We start from the raw sequence: 26010 nt of genomic DNA on the forward strand, positions 1-26010 counted from the left end.
GGGTAATAATCCTTGCAATGATAAATAAAAATGGAAAGTGTATAACCATAGAATTAGAGCAAACTAATGGAGTCTGGGGGAAGAATTTATATAAAACCCTAATTAGAATGAATGTGATTTCAGCAAGAGTGCCCCTTGTGAAGAGCTAAAATCCATTAACCTCCTATATCCCCAAGTACTATTTTAGAGGGTTTGGGGCGTAATTAAAATAAATTAGTACTAAATAGGCTCTCAAGCTTTTTAAGCTTTTTATAACCCATCAGCCAATCTTCTGCGAGGAACATAAAAGAAACTTTTTTTAAACTCCATTATTTTTACCTAGTGCTTAGTTCATATCATGTGTTCAGAATTTTGAGTATTGAAAGAATGATGTATTTATCCATCAACATTCAACAAATCATTTACTGAGCACCTACTGTGTGCCAAAAACTTTGCTAGGACTTTGAATGTTAAAGTATTAATAACAGACTTGGTACTTTGCAATTGGGTGGCAGAGAAAAACATTAATCAATCAGACAAGTGAATGTGGTTTTAAAAAAATTCCATGAAGGAAAATACAGAGTTTTCTAAAGTTCATATTCAAGGAACGTATCTTATGCTGGAAAGTCAGAGAAGGCTTTCTTAGAAAACAAAGCTTGAGTTGACAGTTCAGTTCAGTTGCTCAGTCATGTCTGACTCTTTGCGACCCCATGGACTGCAGTATGCCATGTCCATCACCAACTCCCGGAGTTTACTCAAACTCATGTCCATTGAGTCAGTGATGCCATCCAACCATCTCATCCTCTCGTCCCCTTCTCCCGCCTTCAATCCTTCCCAGCACCAGGGTCTTTTCCAATGAGTCAGTTCTTCACATCAGGTAGCCAAAGTATTGGAGCTTCAGCTTCAGCATCAATCCTTCCAATGAATATTCAGGACTGATTTCCTTCAGGATTGACTGGTTGGATTGCCTTGCAGTCAGGGGACCCTCAAGTCTTCTCCAACACCACAGTTCAAAAGCATCAATTCTTTGGCGCTCAGCTTTCTTTACAGTCCAACTCTCACATCCATACACGACTACTGTAAAAAAACACAGCTTTGACTAGACAGACCTTTTCTGGCAGAGTAATGTCTCTGCTTTTTATGCTGTCTAGATTGGTCATAACTTTTCTTCCAAGGAGCAAGTGTCTTTTAATTTCACGGCTGCAGTCACCACCTGCAGTGATTTTGGAACCCACTATTTCCCCAACTATCTGCCATGAAGTGATGGGACCAGATGCCATGACCTTAGTTTCCTGAAATGTTGAGTTTTAAGCCAATTTTTTCACTCTCCTCTTTCACTTTCATCAAGAGGCTCTTTAGTTCTGCTTCGCTTTCTGCTGTAAGGGTGGTGTCATCTGCGTATCTGAGGTTATTGTTGTTCCATGCCCAGTTCTAACTGTTGTTTCCTGACATGCATACAGATTTCTCAGAGACAGGTCAGGTGGTCTGGTATTCCCATCTCTTGAAGAATTTTCCGGTTTGTTGTGATCCACACAGTCAAAAGCATTGGTGTAGTCAATAAAGCAGAAGTAGATTTTTTTCTGGAACTCCCTTGTTTTTTCTATGATCCAACTGATGTTGGCAATTTGATCTCTTGTTCCTCTGCCTTTTCTAAATCCAGCTTGAACATCTGGAAGTTCATGGTTCACGTACTGCTGAAGCATGGCTTGGAGAATTTTGAGCATTACTTTGTTAGCATGTGAGATAAGTGCAATTGTGCAGTAGTTTGAACATTCTTTGGCACTGTCTTTCTTTGGGATTAGAATGAAAACTGACCCTTTCCAGTCCTGTGGCCGCTGCTGAATTTTCAAATTTGCTGGCATATTGAGTGCAGCACTTTCACAGCATCATCTTTTAGTATTTGAAATGGCTCAACTGGAATTCCATCACCTCTACTAGCTTTGATCGTAGTGATGCTTTCTAAGGCCCACTTGACTTTGCATCCCAGGATGTCTGGCTCTAGGTGAGTGATCACACCATAGTGATTATCTGGGTCATGAAGATCTTTTGTATCTAGTTCTTCTGTGTATTCTTGCCACCTCTTCTTAACATCTTCTGCTTCTGTTAGGTCCATACCATTTCTGTCCTTTATTGTGCCCATCTTGCATGAAATGTTCCCTTGGTATCTCTAATTTTCTTGAAGAGATCTCTAGTCTTTCCTATTCTATTGTTTTCCTCTATTTCTTTGCATTGATCACTGAGGTAGGCTTTCCTATCTCTCCTTGCTATTCCTTGGAACACTGCATTCAAATGGGTATATCTTTCCTTTTCTCCTTTGCATTCTGCTTCTCTTCTTTTCACTGCTATCTGTAAGGCCTCCTCAGACAGCCATTTTGCCTTTTTGCGTTTCTTTTTCCTGGGGATGGCCTTGACAAGTACAAGTATGGGGAAGAGGTGACAAGTACAGTGGAAACGAGAGAGAACGAGGCGACGGTGGGAGCTCCAGGCAGGGGCAGCAACATGCACAAAGAATCACAATGTCTGATTAGAAGAACTAAAGACACGTGTAGAAATCAAAAAAAAGAAAAAGAATATAAGGTGAGGGTTAGAGACACCTAGAGGGGCAAGAATCAGACAATGAAAATTCTAATAGGCCTACTAAAGGTTTTGGGTGTTTATCACAGAAGCAATAGAAAGTCATTAAAATGGTCAATGTAATAATTAGACATAGGTTTATACATACTTTCTGGAATGGCGAGGCAACAGAGCAGACGAGAGCAGGGTAGTTGAGAAGATATTTTGCAGACAGGGAGACATGATGGTGACTCGGACTGGGATGGTGGCAACTGAGATGAAGAAAAGTAGATGATTTAAGAAATATTTAAGAAAGGAAAACTATTTAAGGGTAAAAGGTGATAGACACTGTCAGTGAGAATGGAGAGAAGCAAAAATCAAGGACGACACGGTGGACTGTGAGGGAGCTGTTGAAATAAGGAACAAAGGCAGAGGACCAAGATTAGGAAGGAAGAATTTGAGTTTGGTCTTGGACGTTGCAAAATCTGAGATGTCTCTGACATATCCAAGTTTCTCATATATTTGGGACCAGAGTTCAAGAAAAGTAATCTGAGTTGGAGGAATAAACAATCTGTAGGTTATCTGCATGGAGGTAGAAAATAAAGTCGTAGACATGGACGAAATTGCCTAGAGGTAGAGTGCCAAATAAGAAAAGAGTTAAGATTCAGCTTCAGAAATTCTCAATATTTAATAGCCAGATACAAGAAAGGAAGCCTGAAAAGGGGAGAAGAGTTACTAAAAATGAAAAGGGAAAACCAGAGGAGTCTGGGGTCATGGAAGCCCAATGGAGGAGTGTGTTTAAAAGAGAAAGGAGAGGTAGGTAAATGCTGCTGGAAAGGTCATGTACTATGAGCCTTGAAAATGTTGAACATTTACTATCACCTAGAAACTGTCTCCTAGTAACTATATTTAGAAATAGAGTACAGAGTTTTTAATTCTTCATTCTTTCTATAAAGAATTAATAAAGTCCAACAGATTAACAAATTTTAAACTCTATCAAAATGAAAACACTGGCTATGACAAACATATATTTATAATTGTAAAACCCACCCTGGCTTCATTTCATTCTGTTTCTCTACTTATTTCCCCAAATGAATCAAACAGGACAGTCTTCTCCATTGTAGAAGTTTACAATTAAGTGAACATCTTAAAGCCTTTTCCTTCCTTTTAATTTTGGATTAAATAGTCTCTATGAATAATTATCTAAGAGATTTCTAAAAGTATTCAGGCCCACATGATCTTTTATTAAGTGGCCATCACCACAACATCCCAATATGGGGACTTCTGTAGTAACACCAAATAATTCAGAGTAAAAATAGTGCCCAACAGACACAGATGTAGACATGGTGATCTGAAAAGCTAAGAAAACAGGAGCCCCACTTTCATTCTGCACTCTCTTACCTCCTTGTGCTCTGTCTGGGGTTGACAATCCCTTCTCAGAGAGACTGACAGCAGAAAAGCCCAGGTGTACCAAAAAAGGACAATGACATTTGTAGCCAGTTTCTTTTACACAACAAATACCCAGGAGTTTTCAAAGAACTTGCAAAGACCTCGCAAAATTTATGAAACTTAACAGTTAGCCAAGAAAGAATTTTAAGCCATGTACCTATGTCAATTCCTCTTCGGAGGGTATTTTTGTCAGAGTTCTGATGACCGATCAGATCTTCTACCCAGTGAATATAGTTGAGTCTCAAGGGAACTGTAGGAATCAGTCTCTCCAGCGGAATATCAATAGAAAGTCCAAAATCTTCCCTTAGCAGAGTACAAGTCAGAGCTCTGACTGCTTCGGGGTCTTTAAAATTAAGACTGGGAAAGGTGGAGAAAAAGAAGTAAAACTGATTAGTAAGATGTGCTATGCTGCAAAAGCTCTATGGCAACCAGGCAGTACCAAACACCCATTTGAATTTCCTGGAGATCACGGATAGTTATGCAGGAGCATTCAGCGGAGAAGGCAGTGGCAACTCACTCCAGTACTCTTGCCTGGAAAATTCCATGGACAGAGGAGCCTGATGGGCTACAGTCCATGGGGTCACAAAGAGTCAGGCAAGACTGAGCGATTTCACTTTCACTTTTCACTTTCATGCACTGGAGAAGGAAATGGCAACCCGCTCCAGAGTTCTTGCCTGGAGAATCCCAGGGACGGGGGAGCCTGGGGGGCTGCCATCGATGGGGTCGCACAGAGTCGGACACAACTGAAGTGACTTAGAAGCAGCAGCAGGAGCATCCAGGGCTGTGGCAAACACATATGGTTGTGTAACAGTCACAGTATATGAGAGGCAGCATAAATTTCCTCCAAAAATACTGCATCCTCATACATGAAGCATAAAAAACCAGAATACCTCAGTTCCAGTTCCTGCCGAGTTGTCTCCTTACTTAGTTATGTGACTTTGGACAAGTTATTTAGCCTCTATGAGGCCATTTACTCCACTGTAAAATGGGGATAATACCTACACGTAGAGCTGCTGTGTGATAATCTGTGGAAAGTACTAGCATAATGCCTACTACATAGTAACTGTTTCACAAATGTTGGCTATTTTTACTATCACCAATTAACATGATATGATAGCAGCATTCTCTGAAAATCATACTTAAAAGTGGAAAGAAACCAGTATAAGATGTTTAATAATGAAAACAGGTTAACATATTTAAATACAACAGATATTATAAATATTAAATTTTAAATGTGACTAATTTTAGCAGGCTTCCTGAGTTGTAATTTACATACTATAAATTCACCTATAAAGACAAAATCGTTTCTCGTGTATTCACGGAGTTGTGCAACCATCACCCCAATCCAATGCCATCATCCTCAAAAAGAAACCCTGTACTCATTTGCAAGTCATTCCTCATTTCTGCCCTCAGCTCTGGGCAACCACTAATGTAACTTCTGTCTTCAGAGATTTGCCTTTTGTGAACATTTCATACAAATGAATCATATAATATGTGGTCTTTGCATCTGGATTCTTCCACTTAGCACAATGTTTGTGAGGTTCACCAATGGTGTGCATGTATCAGTACTTCATCTCTTTTTATGGCCAAATAATACTCCATTGTATGGACGACCACATTGCAGTTCATGTACTGGATGAATAACCACATTGGCTTTTTGTTTATCCACTTACCACTTGATGGCCATTTGAATTGTTTCTACTTTTTGGCTGTCATGAACAATGCTGCTAATAAATATCCACATACAAGCCTTCACATGGATGGGTTATTATTTCTCTAGATAATAGTAGATATGAAAGAATATGTCATATGACATATTTACATTTAACTTCTTAAGAACTGATGTCAATGTAACTATTTGAGAGGCAGGAAAAGTGTTAAATGAGATGAAGAAGTAGTTGTGCAGCAACAAAATGCTGGAACAAAATCAGGAGGATAAATAACTTCAAAAGTGATTGACTTTACTTTAGGTGGGGATTTATGATCTTTTAAAGACAAGTTTCCATAAAACAGCAGGAGTGGAAGTTTGCAGCATAAATATATGCTAGCAATAAAAAGTCTCATTAAAATATATTAAGCCTATTTAACGGGATATTAATGAGGTCTATTCCTAGGCATCAGAGGTACATATATATTAATTTTGTCAATTGTGGAGGCTGATAAAAGAGAGTTAATCCACGGGCAAGCAACCATGAACACAGTTTTGCTTCACTCAATAGCACAGCAATTGCCTCAATCAATTTTCACATTAAAAAATAAAAAAGGCCAGCACTGCCTTTGTATTCCTACCTTAATGAAAAGCAGTACAAAAGCAGGTTCAACAATATAAATTATGTAGCAAAAAAATTAAAAAATAAATCTATAAAAACTTAATTTTTAATTCTAACAAGAATATCCTATTTTACTCCTTTAAAGTCAATCAAGTGTTCGAAAAAGATGGGCCAACTCCACTTCAGCCTTTGACTGTGTGGATCACAATAAACTGTGGGAAACTCTGAAAGAGATGGGAATTCCAGACCACCTCACCTGCCTCTTGAGAAACCTGTATGCAGGTCAGGAAGCAACAGTTAGAATTGGACATGGAAAAAAACAAAAATTGGACATGGAACAACAAACTGGTTCCAAATTGGGAAAGGAGTACATCAAGGCTGTATATTGTCACCCTGTTTATTTAACTTCTATGCAGAGTACATCATGAGAAACACTGGGCCGGAGGAAGCACAAGCTGGAATCAAAATAGCTGGGAGAAATATCAATAACCTCAGATACGCAGATGATACCACCCTTATGGCAGAAAGTGAAGAGGAACTAAAAAGCCTCTTAATGAAAGTGAAAGAGGAGAGTGAAAAAGTTGACTTAAAGCTCAATATTCAGAAAACTAAGATCATGGCATCTGGTCCTGTCACTTCATGGCAAACAGATGGGGAAACAGTGGAAACCGTAGCTGACTTTATTTTTGGGGGCTCCAAAATCACTGCAGATGGTAATTGCAGCCATGAAATTAAAAGATGCTTACTCCTTGGAAGGAAAGTTATGACCAACCTAGACAGCATATTAAAAAGCAGAGACAAAAAAAAAAAAGCAGAGACATTACTTTGTCAACAAAGGTCCGTCTAGTCAAGGCTATGGTTTTTCCAGTAGTCATGTATGGATGTGAGAGTTGGACTGTGAAGAAAGCTGAGCACCAAAGAATTGATGCTTTTGAACTGTGGTGTTGGAGAAGACTCTTGAGAGTCCCTTGGACTGCAAGGAGATCCAACCAGTCCATCCTAGAGGAGATCAGTCCTGGGTGTTCACTGGAAGGACTTATGCTGAAGCTGAAATTCCAATACTTGGGCCACCTGAGGCAAAGAGCTGACTCACTGGAAAAGACCCTGATGCTGGGAAAGATTGAGGGCAGGAGGAGAAGGGGATGACAGAGGATGAGATGGTTGGATGGCATCACCGACTCAATGGACATGAGTTTGGGTAAACTCCAGGAGTTGGTGATGTACAGGGAGACCTGGTGTGCTGTGGCTCATGGGGTCGCAAAGGGTTGGACACAACTGAGTGACTGAACTGAACTGAACTCCACTTCCTTCAGTGACAGTGATGACAGTCAATTTTTACACATGGAAAGAAGTTCACATCAGAGTATCATACTAAAAACATTCAAATAAGTTCATGTTCTTTATTCTACAACAGCAGCCCAATCTATTACTAATCTAGCCCAATCATTGCTAGACACACAAAAGGAATATAAACCCATTCTGATGTCTACGTCCAAGCCTTACAACCTGAAATGCAAAATTTCAGAATTTTTCTATCGAAGCAACAATAACCTAGATACCTTATAAAATAAAAGATGAAAAGTATTCTCTAAGAACAGTACCTACTGACAGAATCGCTAACCTAACGTTTCTCAATGTTATTATGCACTGGCATTTTGAATAAAACTGTGAAAATCAGGAACTGCAAACTGAAATATTTAGCAGCTACTACGCAAAATGCCAATCCTTGACAAGATATGTTCTTGTGCCAGAATGCAAGTCAATACACCGAGCAGAGTCACGACCGCAGACGTGTCTGCTGAGCCTCACTGTGGCGCAGGGCCTCGCCGTGGTGGTCGGCAACAGACAGTTTGTGGTCGAGCAGTCAGGCCAATGGCTACACTAGTAGCACTAAGCCAGATGACACAGACCAGCATTTCAAAGGGGATGGTCACCAGGCAGCTCCAGGTAATGAATATCAAGTGGGTTTGCCAGCTTACCTTTGCCAAATCTCTAAATTTTTCAAATGAAACCAGGAACCTGTATCTTTAAATGAAATTTTTCTGATTCTTAAAATCTATGTGGACAATAAATAACTGCAAGTCTCATACAATTCACAGGCTGAAAGGTGGCAACCTCTATTGTAGAGAGTGGAATAACAAAGTTGGGTTACCTGGCCACTTTGCACTTTTAAAGTAGTATAATAGTGTTTCACTCTTTTTATTTATTTAATTTTATTTTTTTTCACTCTTTTTAAATACTACTTTGCTCAACTGAGTTATATGGACCAGATCAGAATTTTTTTTTTAATTTTTTATTTTTTTAGGTCAGAATTGAGAGGCTGTGATTGCTTCATTCCTTTATTTATTCAACAGATATTATATGTCATCTATGTGCCAGCCATTGTGCAAAATACTGGAGATGTTGCAGTACGCAAATACAATCTCTCCCTTCATGAAGCTGACAGTCTGGTAGGTATTAATCCCCAGAATCATTCAAACATACATAAAACTGTCACTGTGATGAATACTATAAAAGTATAGGTACACTGTGCTATGAAACCTACATACTAAGTGGAACTGCCTTGGGAAGGTCAAAGAAAGCTTCCCTGAGGACTAAAAGTAGAATAAAAATTTAACAAAGGAAAGAACTGAGAGAAGGGAACGTGGATGGCATCTTAGGGTCCTAAGTAAAGAGAAGAGCAAGTGCAAAGACCCTGAGACAGGACAGAACTTACAGGGCATCCCTGGAACTGAGAGACAGCCGCTGTGTCTAACACGCAGAAAGCAAGATAAGCACGCATGGTTTAAAATGAGGCTGGAGAGGAAGAGAGAAGGTTGATCACGGAGGACCTTATAATTATGGTAACCATATAATTTTATCAATTAATTGAGGACTCTTCTGAAAGTGAAAGAGCTATTAATCACATCAGGATAACTATAATCTATGTTAAGGAGTTAGGTCTAGTATGGAATAAATCTGGACCAAGTGGAAGCAAAGATGTCAATTAGAGAGCTACTGCCGTAAAAGGCTGGCCAATGGCAGCAGTGGCGAAGACAGGGAAAAGTGACAGCAATTTAGACACATTCACGAAAGAAAACTTACAAGATTTGCTGCTGATGGACCGATACGCAAAGCAGGGGAGGATGTGTTTACAGATGTCTCCTAGAGTTCTGGCTTGTTCAACAGGATAGACAGTACCATTTGCTGAATCTGGGAACTCTGGCAGAGAACCATTTTTGAGGAAGCATATCATATTTGAGAGTCATGTTTGAGACATCCCAGTGCAGATACTGAGTAAACATGATCTCCAGGTATAGAACTCAGAAAACTGGTCTGCACAAACAAATGTATAAGCTATTTGCAAACAAACAAATGAGACCCTAGCATAGGTGACAGTGTCTAAGGAGAAAACACAAAGTGAGAGGAAAAGAGCTTCCCACTAAGCCTGAAGAGTCCTTTAATGGCAGTATGGACAATTGTTACAGAGGAAGCTACATCAGGAGACAGAGGGCGGAAGAAGGAAAACCGGGAGAGTGTGACGCGATGCCAATGACACCAAGGGAAGAAGGTGTCCATGAAGGGTAAGCATGTCAGCAGAGAAAACTGCTGCTTGGAAGTCAAATGAAAACCCAAACTGGATTTAGTAACTGTGACACCTTTTCAGAAGCTGCTTTTGGAGTGGTGGAATTTAGAATCTACCATGAAATGTGCTAAAGATTAAGTATGGTATGAAAAAAATAAGAGACCAGAAAAATAGATAATTCTTCAAGAAGGTGAGTTATGTAAGGGAGAGAGGGGGCAGGGACAGGGCTGATGGAGAGGTTTCTTTATTAATTTTTTAATGGAAAACTTAAATATGTTTAAAAGTCAATGGAAAGTCACACAGGCCACATACTCTGATTTGATTTATAAGAAACATCCAAAACGTGCAAAGTTTTAGAGACTGAAAGCAGATTAGTGGTTTCTAGGGGTTGAAGAGACAGTAGTGGGGAATGATTGCTCAATGTGTTACAGGGTTTCTTTTGGGGGTGATGAAAATGTTCTGGAATTAGATAGCGGTGATGTTTGCACAACCTGTGAACCTAGTAAGAACTATACACTTTAAAATGATGATTTTATGATATGTGAATTATATCTCAATTTTTTTAAAACTCAAAAGGAAGAAGCTAGTTGACAGACTTTAAGTAAAGGAATTTACTGGACTATGTAAGGTTCTTGAGATGGGGGAGGGTACAGAGGCCAGAGCACACAGGGCAAATTTAACTGAATTAGATTTAGAATATAGTAAGAAGTCATAAAAATAATAACAGGTTGTCAAACAGAAACAAAAGCCAAATGTACAGCCTTTTGTTGAGTTTCCATCAACTCATACCTACCCACAACAAAATTTAAGAATTTTTTTAACTTATCACACCTATGGTCAAATAAGCAATGAGACAGTAAGATTACATAAAATCAAAGATTCTGGAGCAGTTATAAATGACCTTTACTGTTAACCCTTTATTAGCCAAAGAACCAAACTCCTACTTACAAAATAGTAAGAAACTACCTTGATCAATCAAGTTGATCTCTTAAATGCGAATTCCTATTTTAGCTAACGAGCAAATGCCAGAGAAGAAAAACTTAGTCATCCAAACTCTCATTTGCTCTTTCCAAGTACAGTTAAAAGAGTACTCCAATTTTTCTAGCTAAGGCCAGTGACTTACCCTAAATTTGGTGAAATGTAAAAAAAAAAAAGTCCAAGAGTAAGGGAAACAGTTAAATATAATTAAGCTTTACAGAAAAATTAGGAACAACCTAAAAGTAGTCAACAGGGGAGTTGACTGAATGCATCCAATCAAGAGAACACTTTTCAGTCGTGAAAAGCAGTAAGACTGGGCTGATCCACAGTCTTGTATGAGGAAGGTTCTTTAACATATTAACATATTAAACTAACAACAACAAAAACAAAACCCCAAGTTTGGGAAAAAGCATATATGTACATTATAATCACATTATTGTAAAAATAAAAATAAGACAAAAAGACCCTCTATATGAATACACACAGAAAACAATCTGGAAGGATGAGAACCACCTCTGATGTGGACATTCTCCTATTTTTGTATTATCTGCATACATGTTACATAATACCACCTTCAAAACAAGAGTAAGTGTTCTGTAACTATATGGAAAATGCTTAAGTCAAGTGGGGGTTAAAAAAAAGTCCTTTGGTTATACTTGTATCAAAATTACAGCCAAAAATATTACCATATATTAGTAAGTCAGGGCTTAGAAAGGAAAAGACAAAGTAATTTGATCTCTAGGGTGGAAGAACTTTTTTTTGACCTTTTTTTCTTTTATGTATGCAACATTACCACTATAAATGTAGGTAGGAAGGATATATTTAAATAATTTCCCCATTAATGTAATGGGAAATGTTTGTATAATACATAAATATTTGTATAATAATAATTTTAAAAATATCTTTTTCAAAAAAGGAAAACAGATCCTTGGTTCCAGAGTACCTGTTTTCTGTGAAAATGGGCCAATTCTTTCAGAGACCAAACCAGAGTATTTCCCACACTGACAGCAATCACCAAGAGATGGCTGTACAGCTTGAGCATCAATTACATGGCTTCATGAAACACTTGGAGCAAGAGAAACGGCAGTATAATTAATATTTTCTTAGTGCCTTCAAACAGAGTTGTTGTTTATATAAACAATTCTCATTATTTTAAAGAATGTACTTACTTTGATGGGATAGAATATATAACTTATTAATAAGGAACTATATCTTAATCACCAAAAAGTATAAGACATCAAGCAGAAGCTAGTCTAACTGAAGAAAATAAACAAAAATCAATGAAGAGCTGATTCTCAGACTCTGTGAGCCACACAAGTGGTTGTTTACTTACTTCTAAGAAAATACAGACACTAATCTGAGGGTTGGAGATCTTTTTGTAGGACAGAAGTGAAGTCATCCGACTTCTCTAGTTAATTATCTAGGTCACTTTAGTACCCTGGGACATTCAGAATTCCTCAACACAGGCAAGATCTTTTTTCATTCTCATTTCTGAGAGCACGGGGAGGCACAGGGACTAAAATTAGCTCTCATGTGGAAATTAGCAATTTATTCCATCAGTCTTTGTTGTTCGCTTAACACATCCAGCTCCATAAAACAAAACAGCCTATTGTCAACAGGCTCATGCCTGATTTCCCCAGGATGACTCTTGCTCTGGTATTGATGAATACAGTAACACCATTATGGATGGAGTTTGGAAAGATACATTCTGTAACCATGGTTAAAGTAACAAGCATTAACACTGTATAGGCTGAACCTTAAGTAACAACAGAGGCTGAAGCGTCCCCACCTTACTCCAACACTGGTTTCTATTCATTACGTCTTCACTGGGGTGCTAAAAATGGTACAGTCATAAACTATGACACAGCCATTCAATGCTGGACTTTGGTTTTGAAAACAAATCAGTTGAGTGTCATACTCTATTCAGACTCAACTGACAGGGCTCAAGTAGACTGCAGGATGTTCCCATGGGGCTGGTTACTGTGGAAAAGCACAAACTGAAATCTAATTGCAATGGTCAGATATGATTATAACAAAGCAGAGACAGATGCCGGGAAGAGACAGGAAGAGAGAGAGAGATCACACCAGCAATCCTTGATACTTTATCAAGTATACCAGGCTTACTAACAGTAAGAATAAATACCCTTCACTAAGTGTCTCCAATGTGTTCAGTCACTTTGCACATGTCATTGCTAACCTTTATGACAAACATCCAAAGTATGCCCTTTTATCCCTCCTTTTTAGATGAGGAAATTCAGTCTCAGCAAAGCTAAAAAATCATCTAAAACCTCACAGCTGATAAGTAGCACTCTCAAGACTAGTCCTTAGGATGACTCATTCAGAAGTGCCCCTCTTTCCACACCACACCCTGGTTGCCTTCAGAGAGCACTTCAGGGCTCAGCAAATAAACGACACTTCAATCCATCTTAGGTCTAATGTTCTGTCTGGTATTCCTTTATCAACACTAGCTGGATTTGTGTTTTGGCCATTCTTTTTTGTGTATCTTCTTGAGTTAAGTTAAAGTAGGTAAGTGTTAGTTGCTCAGTTGTGCCTGACTCTTTGCGACCCCATGGACTGCAGCCCACCAGGCTCCTGTGTCCATGAAATTTTCCAGGCAAGAATACTGGAGTGGGTTGCCATTTCCTTCTCCAGGGGATCTTCCCAACCGAGGGGTCGAACCCAGGTCTCCTGTACTGCAAGCAGATTCTTTACCAATTGAGCTACAAGGGAAGCCCGTTAAGTTAAAAAGCTACTATAAAAATAAAGAACAGGCTACTGATGCATATAATCATAAATGACTCTTATCTAAATAAGCAGGAAGGGGGGTGATGTCCAGAAGGAGGTAGGTGGTTTACCCTTTAAAAAAAAAGGACATCTCTTCTACTTCTATCGTGTGCGTGTATGTTAGTCACTCAGTTGTGCCCTACACTATGTGACCCATGGACTATAGCCCACCAGGCTCCTCTGTCCATGGAATTCTTCAGGCAAGCATACTGGACTGGGTTGCCATTCCCTTCTCCAGGGGACCTTCCCAACCCAGGGATCAAACCTGGGTCTTCCGCATTGCAGGCAGACTCTTTACCATCTGGGCCACCAAATCACAGACCCCTTATGTGCCAACTTTAGATAAACTCATACTCTCCCATTGTTAAAGTAAGAGAAGTTCTCTTCAAATTTGCTTCATCCTCTTTCCAACCCCTCACAGACAAATTTGCTTCACCTTGCAAAAACTTTTAAAATTACCTTTGCCTATCACAAAACAACCACTGTGAACACCAGGTTCATGATTTTAAGTCCTTTTCTATGCACAGCATATCTGGTTTCAGTCTGAAACAAATCATGTTTTATAATCTGCAATACCCATTCCCTGGGCTACGTGGTATTCCACTGTAGGGGACTGCACTGTAAGAATATACAATTTTGGAAATATAAATTATTTTCAATTTTCTTTGTTATAAACATCTTTGGAATAAACATCTTCAAACATACATTATTTCATTTAAGTATGCTTTTAGAACTGTCAAAGCTGCAATCCTACCAGCATTTTATCACTATGCCTATTCAACTACATTTTTGCCATTGATGAATAATGTATATTTAATCTTTGCTAATTTGGTCCATTTTGTCTTTCTTCTTTTTGTAAATTGCCTATTTTTTTTTTTTTTTGTAAATTGCCTATTTTTATCCTTAACCTATATATTAAGGTTTTTTCCTTTTTCTTATTGTCTTCTAAGAGTTTTTCACATTAAGGGAGCTAATTCTTTGCTATATGCTATAAATGCTTAGACTATATGTGTTGTCAACTTTTACTGCTTCTTGATATGTAAAAGTTTTTATTTCTTAGGTAGTTGAATCCATAAAATTTCTTTTATAAATTCTATCCTTGGAGTTTACTTAGAAAGACTATTCCTATACCCAACATTCAACAGTTCACCTATACATTTTTCCTAGTATTTAAATAAAATAAATATACTGAAATCACTAAACCATCAGAAATCTAGTTTGCATAATATATAGGAAAGGGAATCTAATGCACTTTCCCCACAGCTGTTCCAACTGCATCTATTAAAAATCCATTACTAAAATAAATAAATAAATAAAAACCCATTACTTAAAAAAAACAAACAAAAAATTTCTGTCTAGTTCCACCCTTAACAACCTGAAATGCTCTTATTCTACATTATAGTCTACACGGTGGGGTGGCATCTTACTTAGGAGTCAGGTTCTAAAGTAAGCATGTAAAGTGAAAATCCAAAATAACACTGTGACATCTCTTTAATCATTCACAGCACTGTAACATTCACATTATGAGGAACACATAGGAGTCAAGACTGATTAAGAAAGGAAGATTCACCCTGTCCACTCTACACTCCCTCTGGGAGGTTCAGTACTGAGTAGAGTGCAGGCTGGACTCACTCATTATTTAATGTGCACATGCTATTTAGACTTGAACGCCACTTTGTGCCAGACAATGGGGGACCATTCCTGTGGCAATACTTCGCTAATGTTTTAATTCCTTGAACTTCACAGTATATTAAATACCCATCTGGGAGAGTTTACACTCCTTCACCTTTCCATCATCCATTTAGAACATTTGCTTTGAGCATCTTTTCTTTGAACAAAAGAAATATCATGTCATTTTCTCTCCCAAAAACCTCAGGAGGATTCTGATTTGGGAAAGAATTGACATATTAACTTTATTGAGCTCTCCCATCCAGAAACATACCATGTCCTTAGATTCACTGTCTCCCCTAGATCCCTGAGAGCAATTCTGCTGTTTTATGCACACGGTCTTAACATATTTCTTTGTCAAATGTCTGCCTATTTCTCTTTGCTACTGTGTACGGGATCTTTTACTGTAATTATATTTTCCAACTAGTATCTGGAAAGCTATCAATTTTTCTTTATTTATTTACATACGTTTAAATAATATATATATATGTATATTTTATTCTGTAATCATTTGAAAAATTTTAGGTGATTCTCAAATGTTTCTTCAGGTAGACAATAATCAAGCCATCTGTAAAATTGCAATTCTTTTTCTTTCTAATCTTTGAACTCAATAAATAAGAGAAGCAGGAGACTGAGTTAAGAGAGTTCCAACTCAGTCCCTTCTAGTGTTAGAAGCTTGTGCCAGCTATTTAAAAAGAACGTGTGTTCATATTTGCAGATCAAAAAGTTCAAAACATATCATTAAGTCAAACCCATTGATTATATTCTTTAGGCTCTCTATCAGTAGTTCTTAACCGTTTCTGGGTCAACTACCCTTTTAAAAGTGAAGTTCTAAATTATAGGTTAAAGCTTTAAGCCCTTCATGGACAGAGGCGCCTGGTGGGCTACAGTCCATGGGGTCGCAAAGAGTTGGACACGACTTAGTGACTAGACAACAACTCCAAGAAAAAGAGCATATTTAAAGAGTATTTTTGCCTAATTGTCTTTGAAGCATTCACTGATCCTCTGAAAATCCCTAGGTCATTGTTGTTTATTTTTATCTACTTGGTTCAAACTACAAAGAAAAATGTCTCTGAATTACATCAAACACTTAAGTCTTCTGAAAATTATTCCTTTCAGAAGACAAAAGACAAATGTGTTTTCTTTTTTTAATAAATTGAGGCTTTTTGTCTTCTATTTTACTTTAATCTGGAGGGAAGTCTCATTTCTAGCATGATTTTGCCCATCCCTTTATTATCGGCAATTTTAAGTTTTGAGCATGGCATCTATAAATGGCAGATAGTTAAGATTTTAAAGAATTATTCTCATGCATTCAACAAATATTTATTGAACATCTATTACTTGTCAGACACCCTTAAACCATTCAGATATGTTGTGATAACAGATCTTGCAGTCTGCTCTGAGTGGTTTTTTTTTAAATATAAATCTTAAAGCCATCTTAAAAATCTAACCATTTAAAAAATCTTCCTCTGGTTCCTTAAAGTCTGAGCAATCAAGTTCATTCTTATTTGCATGCTATGAAAGGCTCTTTGTGACCTGTTCTTTGTCTTCCTTTCAGTCTCATCTCCCAGTATTCTCTAAGCTGTTATCCTATATCCACTTCAGCCCCATCTAATGCAGCTCTGCAAATGTACCAGGCCTTTCACAAAATTCTGTTCTCTACACTTGGAACTCTTCCGCCCTTCTATTCAGCCATCAGAATTCACTTCAAAGACCAAGGCCTTCACTAACACCACCTCCAAATTACTGTGGGTCCTTCTCTTCAGACTTCTGTTTTCAATTGTCTACCCAATACCCCACCTTGGATACTGCATAGACTTTTCAGATTCAATGTGCCCCCAAATGAAAATATATCATCTCCCCTAAACCAGCTCATTCTGCCTTGTTCCTTACTGCAGTAAATAGCACTACCCCCTAATCTCTTGCTAAATTGAGGTCACTTGGCTCATGCTTAATTTCTACCATGTTCTGCTAATCTTATTCATCAATTTCTTCCAAATTCATCCAGTGATCTATATCCCTCCTCCCTCTACAGAGTTATGTCATCAATATATCTAATGTGGATTACTAAAACCAGTCCCTACTTACTTATACTTCCAATCTTAATTCCCCCTGCAATCCATCTTCTATACGGCTCCTAGATTACATCTATCTAAACAGTTCTGGTCCAACCTAAAGGAGATCAGTCCTGGATGTACACTGGTAGGATCGATGTTGAAGCTGAAACTCCAATACTTTGGCCACCCGATGCAAAGAACTGACTCATTTGAAAAGACCCTGATGCTGGGAAAGATGGACAGCAGGAGAAGGAGGAGACGACAGAGGATGAGATGGTTGGATGGCATCACCGACTCAACAAACATGGGTTTGGGTGGGAGTTGGTGATGGACAGGGAGGCCTGGCGTGCTGCGGTTCATGGGGTCGCAAAGAGTCGGACACGACTGAGCGACTGAACTAAACTGAACGGAAACAATTCTGAATGCTACTGGCTTGCTTTAAAACTTTAGTAGATAGGGATGGGGATGGGTAATTCTGAAGACAAAAGAACTCGCCGCACATGAGCCTAAGATAAATTCCAAACTCACGGCCTTATACAACACTGCCAAGCATCACCCTCTCAGCCTCACCTCCTGTCATGTGTCCACACCGCAGCAGCTTTTCCAGTCCCCATGACTATGCTCTTCGCACATGCCACTCCCTCTGCCTGTTAACACTCTTCTTTCTACCTGGCTCATTCTTCAGAACACAACTGAGACCACCTTTCTGTTTCAAATTATTCTCTAAATCCCAAGGTTGGGGTCAGGTTTCCCTTCTGTGTGATTCCACTGTGTGCTCCACAGGCTCAGCCACACTGAAGGCTAACTGCCTGTTTATTTGCCCACTTCCTCCACTAGTGTGTGAACCCCAAATATGGCCGAGACCAGGTCTTTCTTGTTTATTACAGCTTTCCTAGAACTTGGCACAAAATAGCTAAAAAATCAATATACATTTAATAATTAAGTACATAATAAAAAAAAGCAAAAAAAAAAAAAGTACAAAAATAAGTATAGAGAAGAAACAAAGAATAACAAAACTGTATTTGTTCTAAAGCTACTAGGATAAATAAGCCTCCACAGACATAATTATGAAATAAAAGTTTAAGAACAAAGGTAGAGGTGATCTAAACACAGAGAAACACCAATTCAGTATCTTCAGGGTGATCTCTGAAGTAACATGCCAAAGATGAATCTTTAGAACTCTTATTTAAATAAATTTTTAATTTCCAGTTTGAAGTTTGTTTTCTAAGATGCTTAATATAGTAATATGGTAAGTAACATAGGCATTCAGACATGCAGCTGTGCTCAACTTTCACTGAGTAAACCAGACACTAAAGCTGGGAAATCACAGTTCTAAGGCATGTGACTTACCCTTGCATATTGGTGGGGGAGTAGCGTCACAGAGCTCTTTGAGAAACTGGTGAAAACCATGGATTATATCCCAGAAAAACAATACACACACACACACACACACACACACACACATATAGTTTTAGGATTTCTAGGATATCTTGGCCCCCATGTTAAGTCCTGCCCTGGGGCCTCCCCTTCTATTAGAAGTCCGCCAGGAGGAAGGATGAGGTCAGCAAAATGCCTCAAGCCTTCTGATCCTATTGTTCCTGACCTTCCCACTTCTCCCCAAATCCTGCTCTTCTTCCTCCCCACAGGTGAATGAACACATTTTCCCCAGGCAGGCTTGAAATTTCCACCCTCCTCTGTAACTCACATAGAATTTAGGATGGCAGAATTTAAAGATCTCCTTCTCAATACAAACATCAGTTATTCCCATACCATTATCATCATCTCTGCCATTTCCTGAAGCATCATTCCTATTATTTTCTTAATTTTTAATAATTAAATTTTAAACTTGAATTTAGTGACATCCTAAGTAATACTGAAGTGAAATCAGTTTTGAGGTCCTGGTTATTATTCTCCTACGTCACAACAAAATAACTATACACTTAAAATAAGGACCTCAGACCCCCACCAGGTCTTAGGGCACAATCCTAAGGTTTCTGCAGTTTCCCTGGTGAGTAAGCAATAATCTGGACATCAAGAGGTCTTTTTTGTTGTTGCTTTCTGTGTTTTTTTTACTCAGAAGGAAACTTAAAAGCCTTTGGTCCAATCCTCTTATTTAATAGATTAAAAAGCTAAAACCAAGAGAAGTGATTTGTCCAAGGTCAAGTGAGAAGTTTAAGGAAAAGTCTAGAATTAGTATTCAGGTCTACTATCAGTCCAGTATGCTTTCCACTATGCGGGGTCCATTCAAATTACACTAGAATAATACTATATCAAGAATTCTTCATCTGTTACCTACCTCACTCTTCCATTCAGATTTATCTGAACATGTTGCTTAAAATCTGGATATTTTGTTGCCAGATATGCAAAGTCAGGAGGTTTGTCCTTGTATCTATTTCTTGCATGCATTGATTTACTCAGAGCCATCTTTAAAAAGAAAAAAAAGGGGGAGGGGAATCAGCGTATTTAGTTAAACAAAATCAACAAGAAAAGTTGTGGTTGCCAAGTCAACGGTTACAGCTAACACATCTTTGCTAATCAAGTGAGAAAAAAAGCTATATTTTTAAAAGTATACAACAAATAAGCACATGAAAAGATGTTCTATGTCATCAGGGAAACACAAATCAAAACCATAATAAGATATCAATTCATACACATTAGGACGGCTACTATTAAAAAAGAAAAAAAGAGAAAATAGCAAGTACCGGCAAACATACGAAGAAACTGGAGCCCTCAGGCATTGCAGGTGGGAATGAACATGGTATGACTGCTGTGGAAAAGTTTGGTGGTTCTTTAAAAAATTAAACATTACCATATGATCCAGCAATTCCAATCCTACATATAGATCCAAAGGAACTGAAAGCAGAAATTCAAATAGGTATTTGGAATGTTCCCAGCCTTTCCACACTGTTCATGGGGGAAAAGCTGGCTTAAAACTCAACATTCAAAAAATGAAGATCATGGCATCCAGTCCCATCACTTCATGGCAAATAGTTGGGGAAACAGTGGAAACAGTGACAGACTTTATTTTCTTGGGCTCCAAAATCACTGCAGATGGTGACTGCAGTCATGAAATTAAAAGACGCTTGCTCCTTGGAAGAAAAGCTATGACCAACCTAGACAGCATGTTAAAAAGCAGAGACATTACTTTGTCAACAAAGGTCTGTCTAGTCAAAGCTATGGTTTTTCCAGTAGTCATGTATGGAGGTGAGAGCTGAACCATAAAGAAAGCTAAGCGCCAAAGAATTGATGCTTTTGAACTGCGGTGTTGGAGAAGACCCTCCAGTGTCCCTTGAACAGTAAGGAGATCCAACCAGTCCATCCTGAAGGAAATCAGTCCTGAATATTCATTGGAAGGACTGATGCTGAAGCTGAAACTCCAATACTTTGGCCACCTGATGGGAAGAACTGACTCATTGGAAAAGACCCTGATGCTGGGAAAGATTTAATGAAGGGAATGACAGAGGATGAGACGGTTGGATGGTATCACTGACTCAATGGACCTGAGTTTGAGCAAGCCTCAGGAGTTGGGGATGGACAGGGAAGCCTGGTGGGCTGCAGTCCACAAGGTCGAAAGGAGTTGGACACAACTGAGCGATTGAACTGAACTGACTGAATGTTCATGGCAGAGTTGTTCACAATGGTTAAAAGGTGGGATGCAACCTCATGTATCCACAAGCAGATAAATAATCAAAATGTGGAAAGTATATACATTGGAATATTATTCAGTCCTAAAGGGATGAATTCGGACACACACTACAACATGTATGAACCTTAAAAACATTACGCTAAGAGCAATAAGCCACAAAGAGGAGGGCAAATACTATATTATTACACTTATATGAAGAGCCAACAATAGGCAAATTCATACAGAGTAGAATAGAGGTTACTGGGAGTGGGAGGAGGGTGGAATGGTGAATTACTGTTTAATGGTATACGGTTTGTGTTTAGGATGATGAAAAACTTATAGAAATGGATGGTAGTGATGGTTGCACAACACTGTGAATATACTTAAAGTCACTGAATGGTACACTTAAGAAAGTTTAAAATGGTAAATTTAGTTACATGTATTTTACCACAATTTTTAAAAACGTATATGCAACATATGATGAATCTTTTTCTTTTAAACCAAGGGAAGAAAATTGAACCTATTCCCTTTAAAAGCATCAAAGTGGGACTTCCCTGGTGGTCCAGTGGCTAAGATTCCGGGCTCCCAATGTAGGGGCCCCAAGTTCAATCCCTGGTCAGGGAACCAGATCCCACATGATGCAACTAAGACCTGGTGCAGCCAAATAAACAAATAAAAAATAAAAGCATCAATGTGGCAGAAGGCAATATAATCTACCACCAAGAATACTGCAGTCAGAGGTTGGTTTTTACAGTGGTCTTGAATGGACTATTTGGTTGTGCACCATGAAGTCACTAAAGTTTCAAAAAGCATCTCTTTCTTTTTTTAACTTCCTGATTTCAAACTCTACCAAAAAACTTCTTGTATTTCAACTTCTTTTATAAGTTTCAATCTTGCCATTTCTAGGTAGCTAAAACCAATTGAAAACAAACACAATAATTTTGTTTTCCTTGAGAATACACAGAAGAAAAAAGTTAACACATTTTATAGCCAGAAATAAAAACCAGAAGAAAAGTCATTGCAGTAGTTGAATAAATCTCTAAGCAGTTGGTAATTTTTTTTTTTTTTAGCAGTTGGTAATTTTAAAAATACTTTAGTGTTTATCTCTAGACGGTAGGTGTTTTTTCTTTTCTTTATATCATTCTGCATTTTCTACTTTTTTCATAACAAACATTCATCCAAATGGTACTATGTAAGTCAGAATCCTAAGAGTCACCTGATAGTTCTCTATCCCTCTTGTATTCCAAAAAATGAACAGTCACATGGATTTTACCTGCTAAATATCTCTCAGATCCATCTATTTCTCCCCAGGCTCCCCTACAGCAGCTCATACAAGCCTGCCCATACTGCTACAGCAGCCTCTTAGTTGGTCTCCGTGAACCCACACTTCTCTCTCCATGCCTTTTTCCACCGTGTAGTGATCATTTCTAAACACAAATCTCACTGTGTCCTCTCCCATGCCCACTTGTTCAAAACTTTGCTTTTAGGAGAAAAACAAAAAAACATTACTTCAGCATACATACAAGACCCAGCACAGTTGGCTTCAGCATCAGCTCAAGTCTCACCGTCGGTCTTCTTTCTCTCCCTCCACTCTTGCAATAGGGTCTTTACAGATTACCCCTTTCATCTGTAATGTTCTTTCCTCTCCCTCTTCACCTGATTAATTCCTACTCATCCTTACTACCACAATTCAAGCATCTCTGCTTCAGGAAGGTCTTTCCTTCCTTAATTTCCCCAGGTCAGCCACAGCAGCTACTGTAAACTCTTAGGGTGTCCCTGGTGGCTCAGTGCTAAAGAATCCACCGGCCAATGAAGGAAACATGGGTTCGCTCCCTGGGTGGGGAGGATCCCCTGGAGACAGAAATGGCAACCCACTCCAGTATTCTTGCTTAAGAAATCCCATGGATAAAGAAGTGTGAACGCTACAGTTCAAGGGGCTGCAAGAGTCAACACGACTTAGCAACTAAACAATAACAGAATCTCCTAGCAATAAGCACATTTCCTTTGCAGGCTTTGTTAGAGATGTAACTTTACATAGTTATAAATGTTAACACTCTAACTCAGGTTTTTTATAGCTTTTCACATTTAAGAACCATTTTCAAGAAAGAATTGTCTTCATTACAGACAATCGAAATCATGCAGCTAACTGCCCACCAGACCACTCACTTGAAAGGCTCAAAAGCACTTCATGCACAACATGTCCAAAATGAAACCATTTCTAACCACCCCAAATAGGTCCTCCTCTAATCTTCCCTATTTTGCTGAATGACACCAAGATCTTCCTCATGGCACAAAAGCAAGAAATCTTCAGCACCTTTTCTACCCCACCTCCTCCATTCCAAACACACTATGTCCTGAATATTCTGTCTCCTAATTATTTCTTGGCCCTATCCATTTTTTGGAGAAGGAAATACCTTCCTTCTCCAAAAGGACACTTCCAAAGTATCCTTTTTTTCCCCCAGAATTTTATTTCATTTTTTAAAATTTCAATATTATTTATTTTTTAATTGAAGGATAATTGCTTTACAGACACTCCAATATTCTCGCCTGGACAATTCCTTGGACACAGGAGCATGGGGAGCTACAGTCCATGGGGTCACAAAGAGTTGGACACGACTGAGCAACTAACATTTTCACTTCACTTTCATCCATTTTTCACCCTTCACAACTCCACATCTCTAGGCCAAAGATCATAATCATCTCTTTCTTGGCTGACTACAATAGCCTCTAACTGATCTCTCTCTAACCACTCTGGCCCCAACAATCCACTTCATCCTGGTGACAACATACCCCTCCTCCCACCCCAATGCAAACCTGAACATTCCTAGGTAAATCCCTTCAGCGGCTTCCTAAAGCTTTTAAGCTGATGAAACTCAAAATAATTAACAAGGCACACTTAAATCTATCCCTCCAAACTCATTTGTCGCCACTTTCTCCTCCCTGTCTGGTGAACACCATGGAACACACAGGACACTCTGAACACACAGGGACAAATTAAATTCCAGATAGGGTAGAATCACTTCCTTCATTATTCAACCCTTTTGATCAGAACAGATACACATTGAATCAAAAAAAGCCACTTCTTTGCTGACAGAGCTCCCTATACAGGCAATGGGTTCTTAGCTAAAACTACCCCATTCCTCAGAGTTTAACTGAGTGTCAGCCCTTACCTGGTATCAGCATTGTCACTCTCCACTTCTCTCCAAACTTTTCTCTTTCTGGCTCATTCTGCTCTAGCCACACAGGCTTCCTTGTCCTTTCTCTATCAAGTCTGGCACACCCCTGCCTCAGGGGTTCTGTACTTACTGTCTGGTCTGCACGGGCTGCTCTTCCCCCAGAAATACACACATGCAACTTACTCTCAGTTTTTTCAGGTCTTTGATCAAACCTCACTTTCTTCCTGATACCTTTTCTGAGTACCCCCATTTCAATGAGCAGTGAGTGAACACCTTTGTCTCCCTTAGTTGCTTCAGTTTTCTTCATACAACTTACCCATCTGACATTCCATATATTTTACTTTTTAAAATTGGCCTTGCCAGTAAGCTTCATGAGGGAAAACACCTTGTCTATCTTTTTCACTGCGATAACCCAGAGCCTAAAGTAGGGCCTGGAGAGTAGGTAAGCAATAAGTGTTTTTTTTACTGAAAGCACGATGGAACTCTTACACTGTCCAAGGCACTTAAAACCCAGAACTCTCCTTCTTGATAAGCAGTCCCCATCTTGAGTCTCTAAAAGGCTCAGGCCTAGGACTGGACTTTTTTCTTCCGGGTTACCAGTGCAGAAAGTCAAAGTGGTAGACCTTCATTTAAGTAAGCTAACGCTTCCACTTTCCTTAATCTTTCCCATCTCCATGCTTCTGTCTCCTTGGTTCCTCTCGACTCCTAATAGTCCTCTTCAACTACCACTCGTTACTTAATACATAATTCTGTAAAATAATCTATATTCTGCTCTCAGAACTTTTAATTCCTTCTGCACAGATCCCTGCAACTTCTAATTTCTATTTTCTCTCGTCTCCCTTTCTCATAAATCCGACTTTTTCCATAGTTCCGCCACTGCCAGTTCTCCATCTCTTCCACTCCTTTCACGTCCTCACCTTGCCCACTCATACTTGTCTTCCCGCCTCAGTTCTGGATCTCTAAACCGCCTCCGCCTAGGGGGTCTTTCCTACACAATACTAGTCTCCATTCTATTGCCAACTCCTCCCACCCATCCCACCACACATACGCTCCCGCGCACGCACGCACGCACGCACACACACACACAATCAGGTCTCTCTCCCTAGATCCCAAAGCCAGCACCTCACAGGCCCAGAAACTGGGAATAGGGATCCTGGGTGCTACAAAGGGTAAGTGGACTCGCAACCCGTAAGAGTGATATTAAGTCACTCACCTCTGAAGTCAAAGTTCCTGCCAGACGATTAGTATAGTGTGGACCTCTACAACCCCAGAGTCTTAACCACCCGCTGCGCGAAGACCCTAGAAACGCAGATGTTACGCTCCCAGTGCGCCGCCATCTTGGGCCTCCATTAAGTTTCGTGATTGGACAAGTAATTCTCGCGAGATCTGCAGCAGTTTCTGCAGAAAGAAGAAACTGTCGCGAGACCTGGAGTTTGCGGCTCTTTCTGTTAGAGGGAGGGGGGCGTGCTAGCAAGTTTTTTGAGAATGTTGTTAGTTTCGGGTGTACAGCGTACTGAAGCAGTTATCCATATAAATATATCCACTCTTTCTAAGATTCTTTTGGCATATAGGCCATTGCCGAGTATTGAGTAGAGGTCTCTGTGCTGTACAGTAGGTTCTTATTAGTTATGTATTGATTTTTTCTATGGTAGTGTAAGTCAGAGGTGGCAAGAATATTCAGAAGAACTATACAAAAAAAAATGTTAATGACCCCAGATAACCGTGATGGTGTGATCACTCACGTAGAGCCAGACATCCTGGCATGCGAAGTCAAGTGGGCCTTTGGAAGCATCACCACTAACAAAGCTAGTGGAGGTGATGGAATTCCAGCTGTTGTTGCTAGGTTGTGTCCAGCTGTTTGCGACCCCACGGACTGCAGCACACCAGGCTTCCCTGTCCTTCACTA

At 39.2% G+C, this 26010-nt stretch overlaps 1 protein-coding gene across 1 annotated transcript in view; it reads right to left on the reverse strand.

Annotated features, from left to right (window-relative positions):
* Positions 1 to 25469, reverse strand: part of METTL16 (methyltransferase 16, RNA N6-adenosine) — a 70119-nt gene extending 44650 nt beyond the window's left edge. Inside the window, exons 1-3 of the mRNA XM_020909764.2 lie at positions 25318 to 25469; positions 19600 to 19727; positions 4139 to 4338 (exon numbers count right to left, since the gene is read on the reverse strand). Coding sequence (XP_020765423.2) covers positions 4139 to 4338; positions 19600 to 19727 — 328 coding nt within the window. The 5' untranslated portion in view covers positions 25318 to 25469. The remainder of the gene's footprint in view (positions 1 to 4138; positions 4339 to 19599; positions 19728 to 25317) is intronic.
* Between the last annotated feature and the right edge of the window lie 541 nt (positions 25470 to 26010).

Source organism: Odocoileus virginianus, chromosome 17, assembly GCF_023699985.2.
Source record: "Odocoileus virginianus isolate 20LAN1187 ecotype Illinois chromosome 17, Ovbor_1.2, whole genome shotgun sequence".
NCBI lineage: Eukaryota > Metazoa > Chordata > Mammalia > Artiodactyla > Cervidae > Odocoileus > Odocoileus virginianus.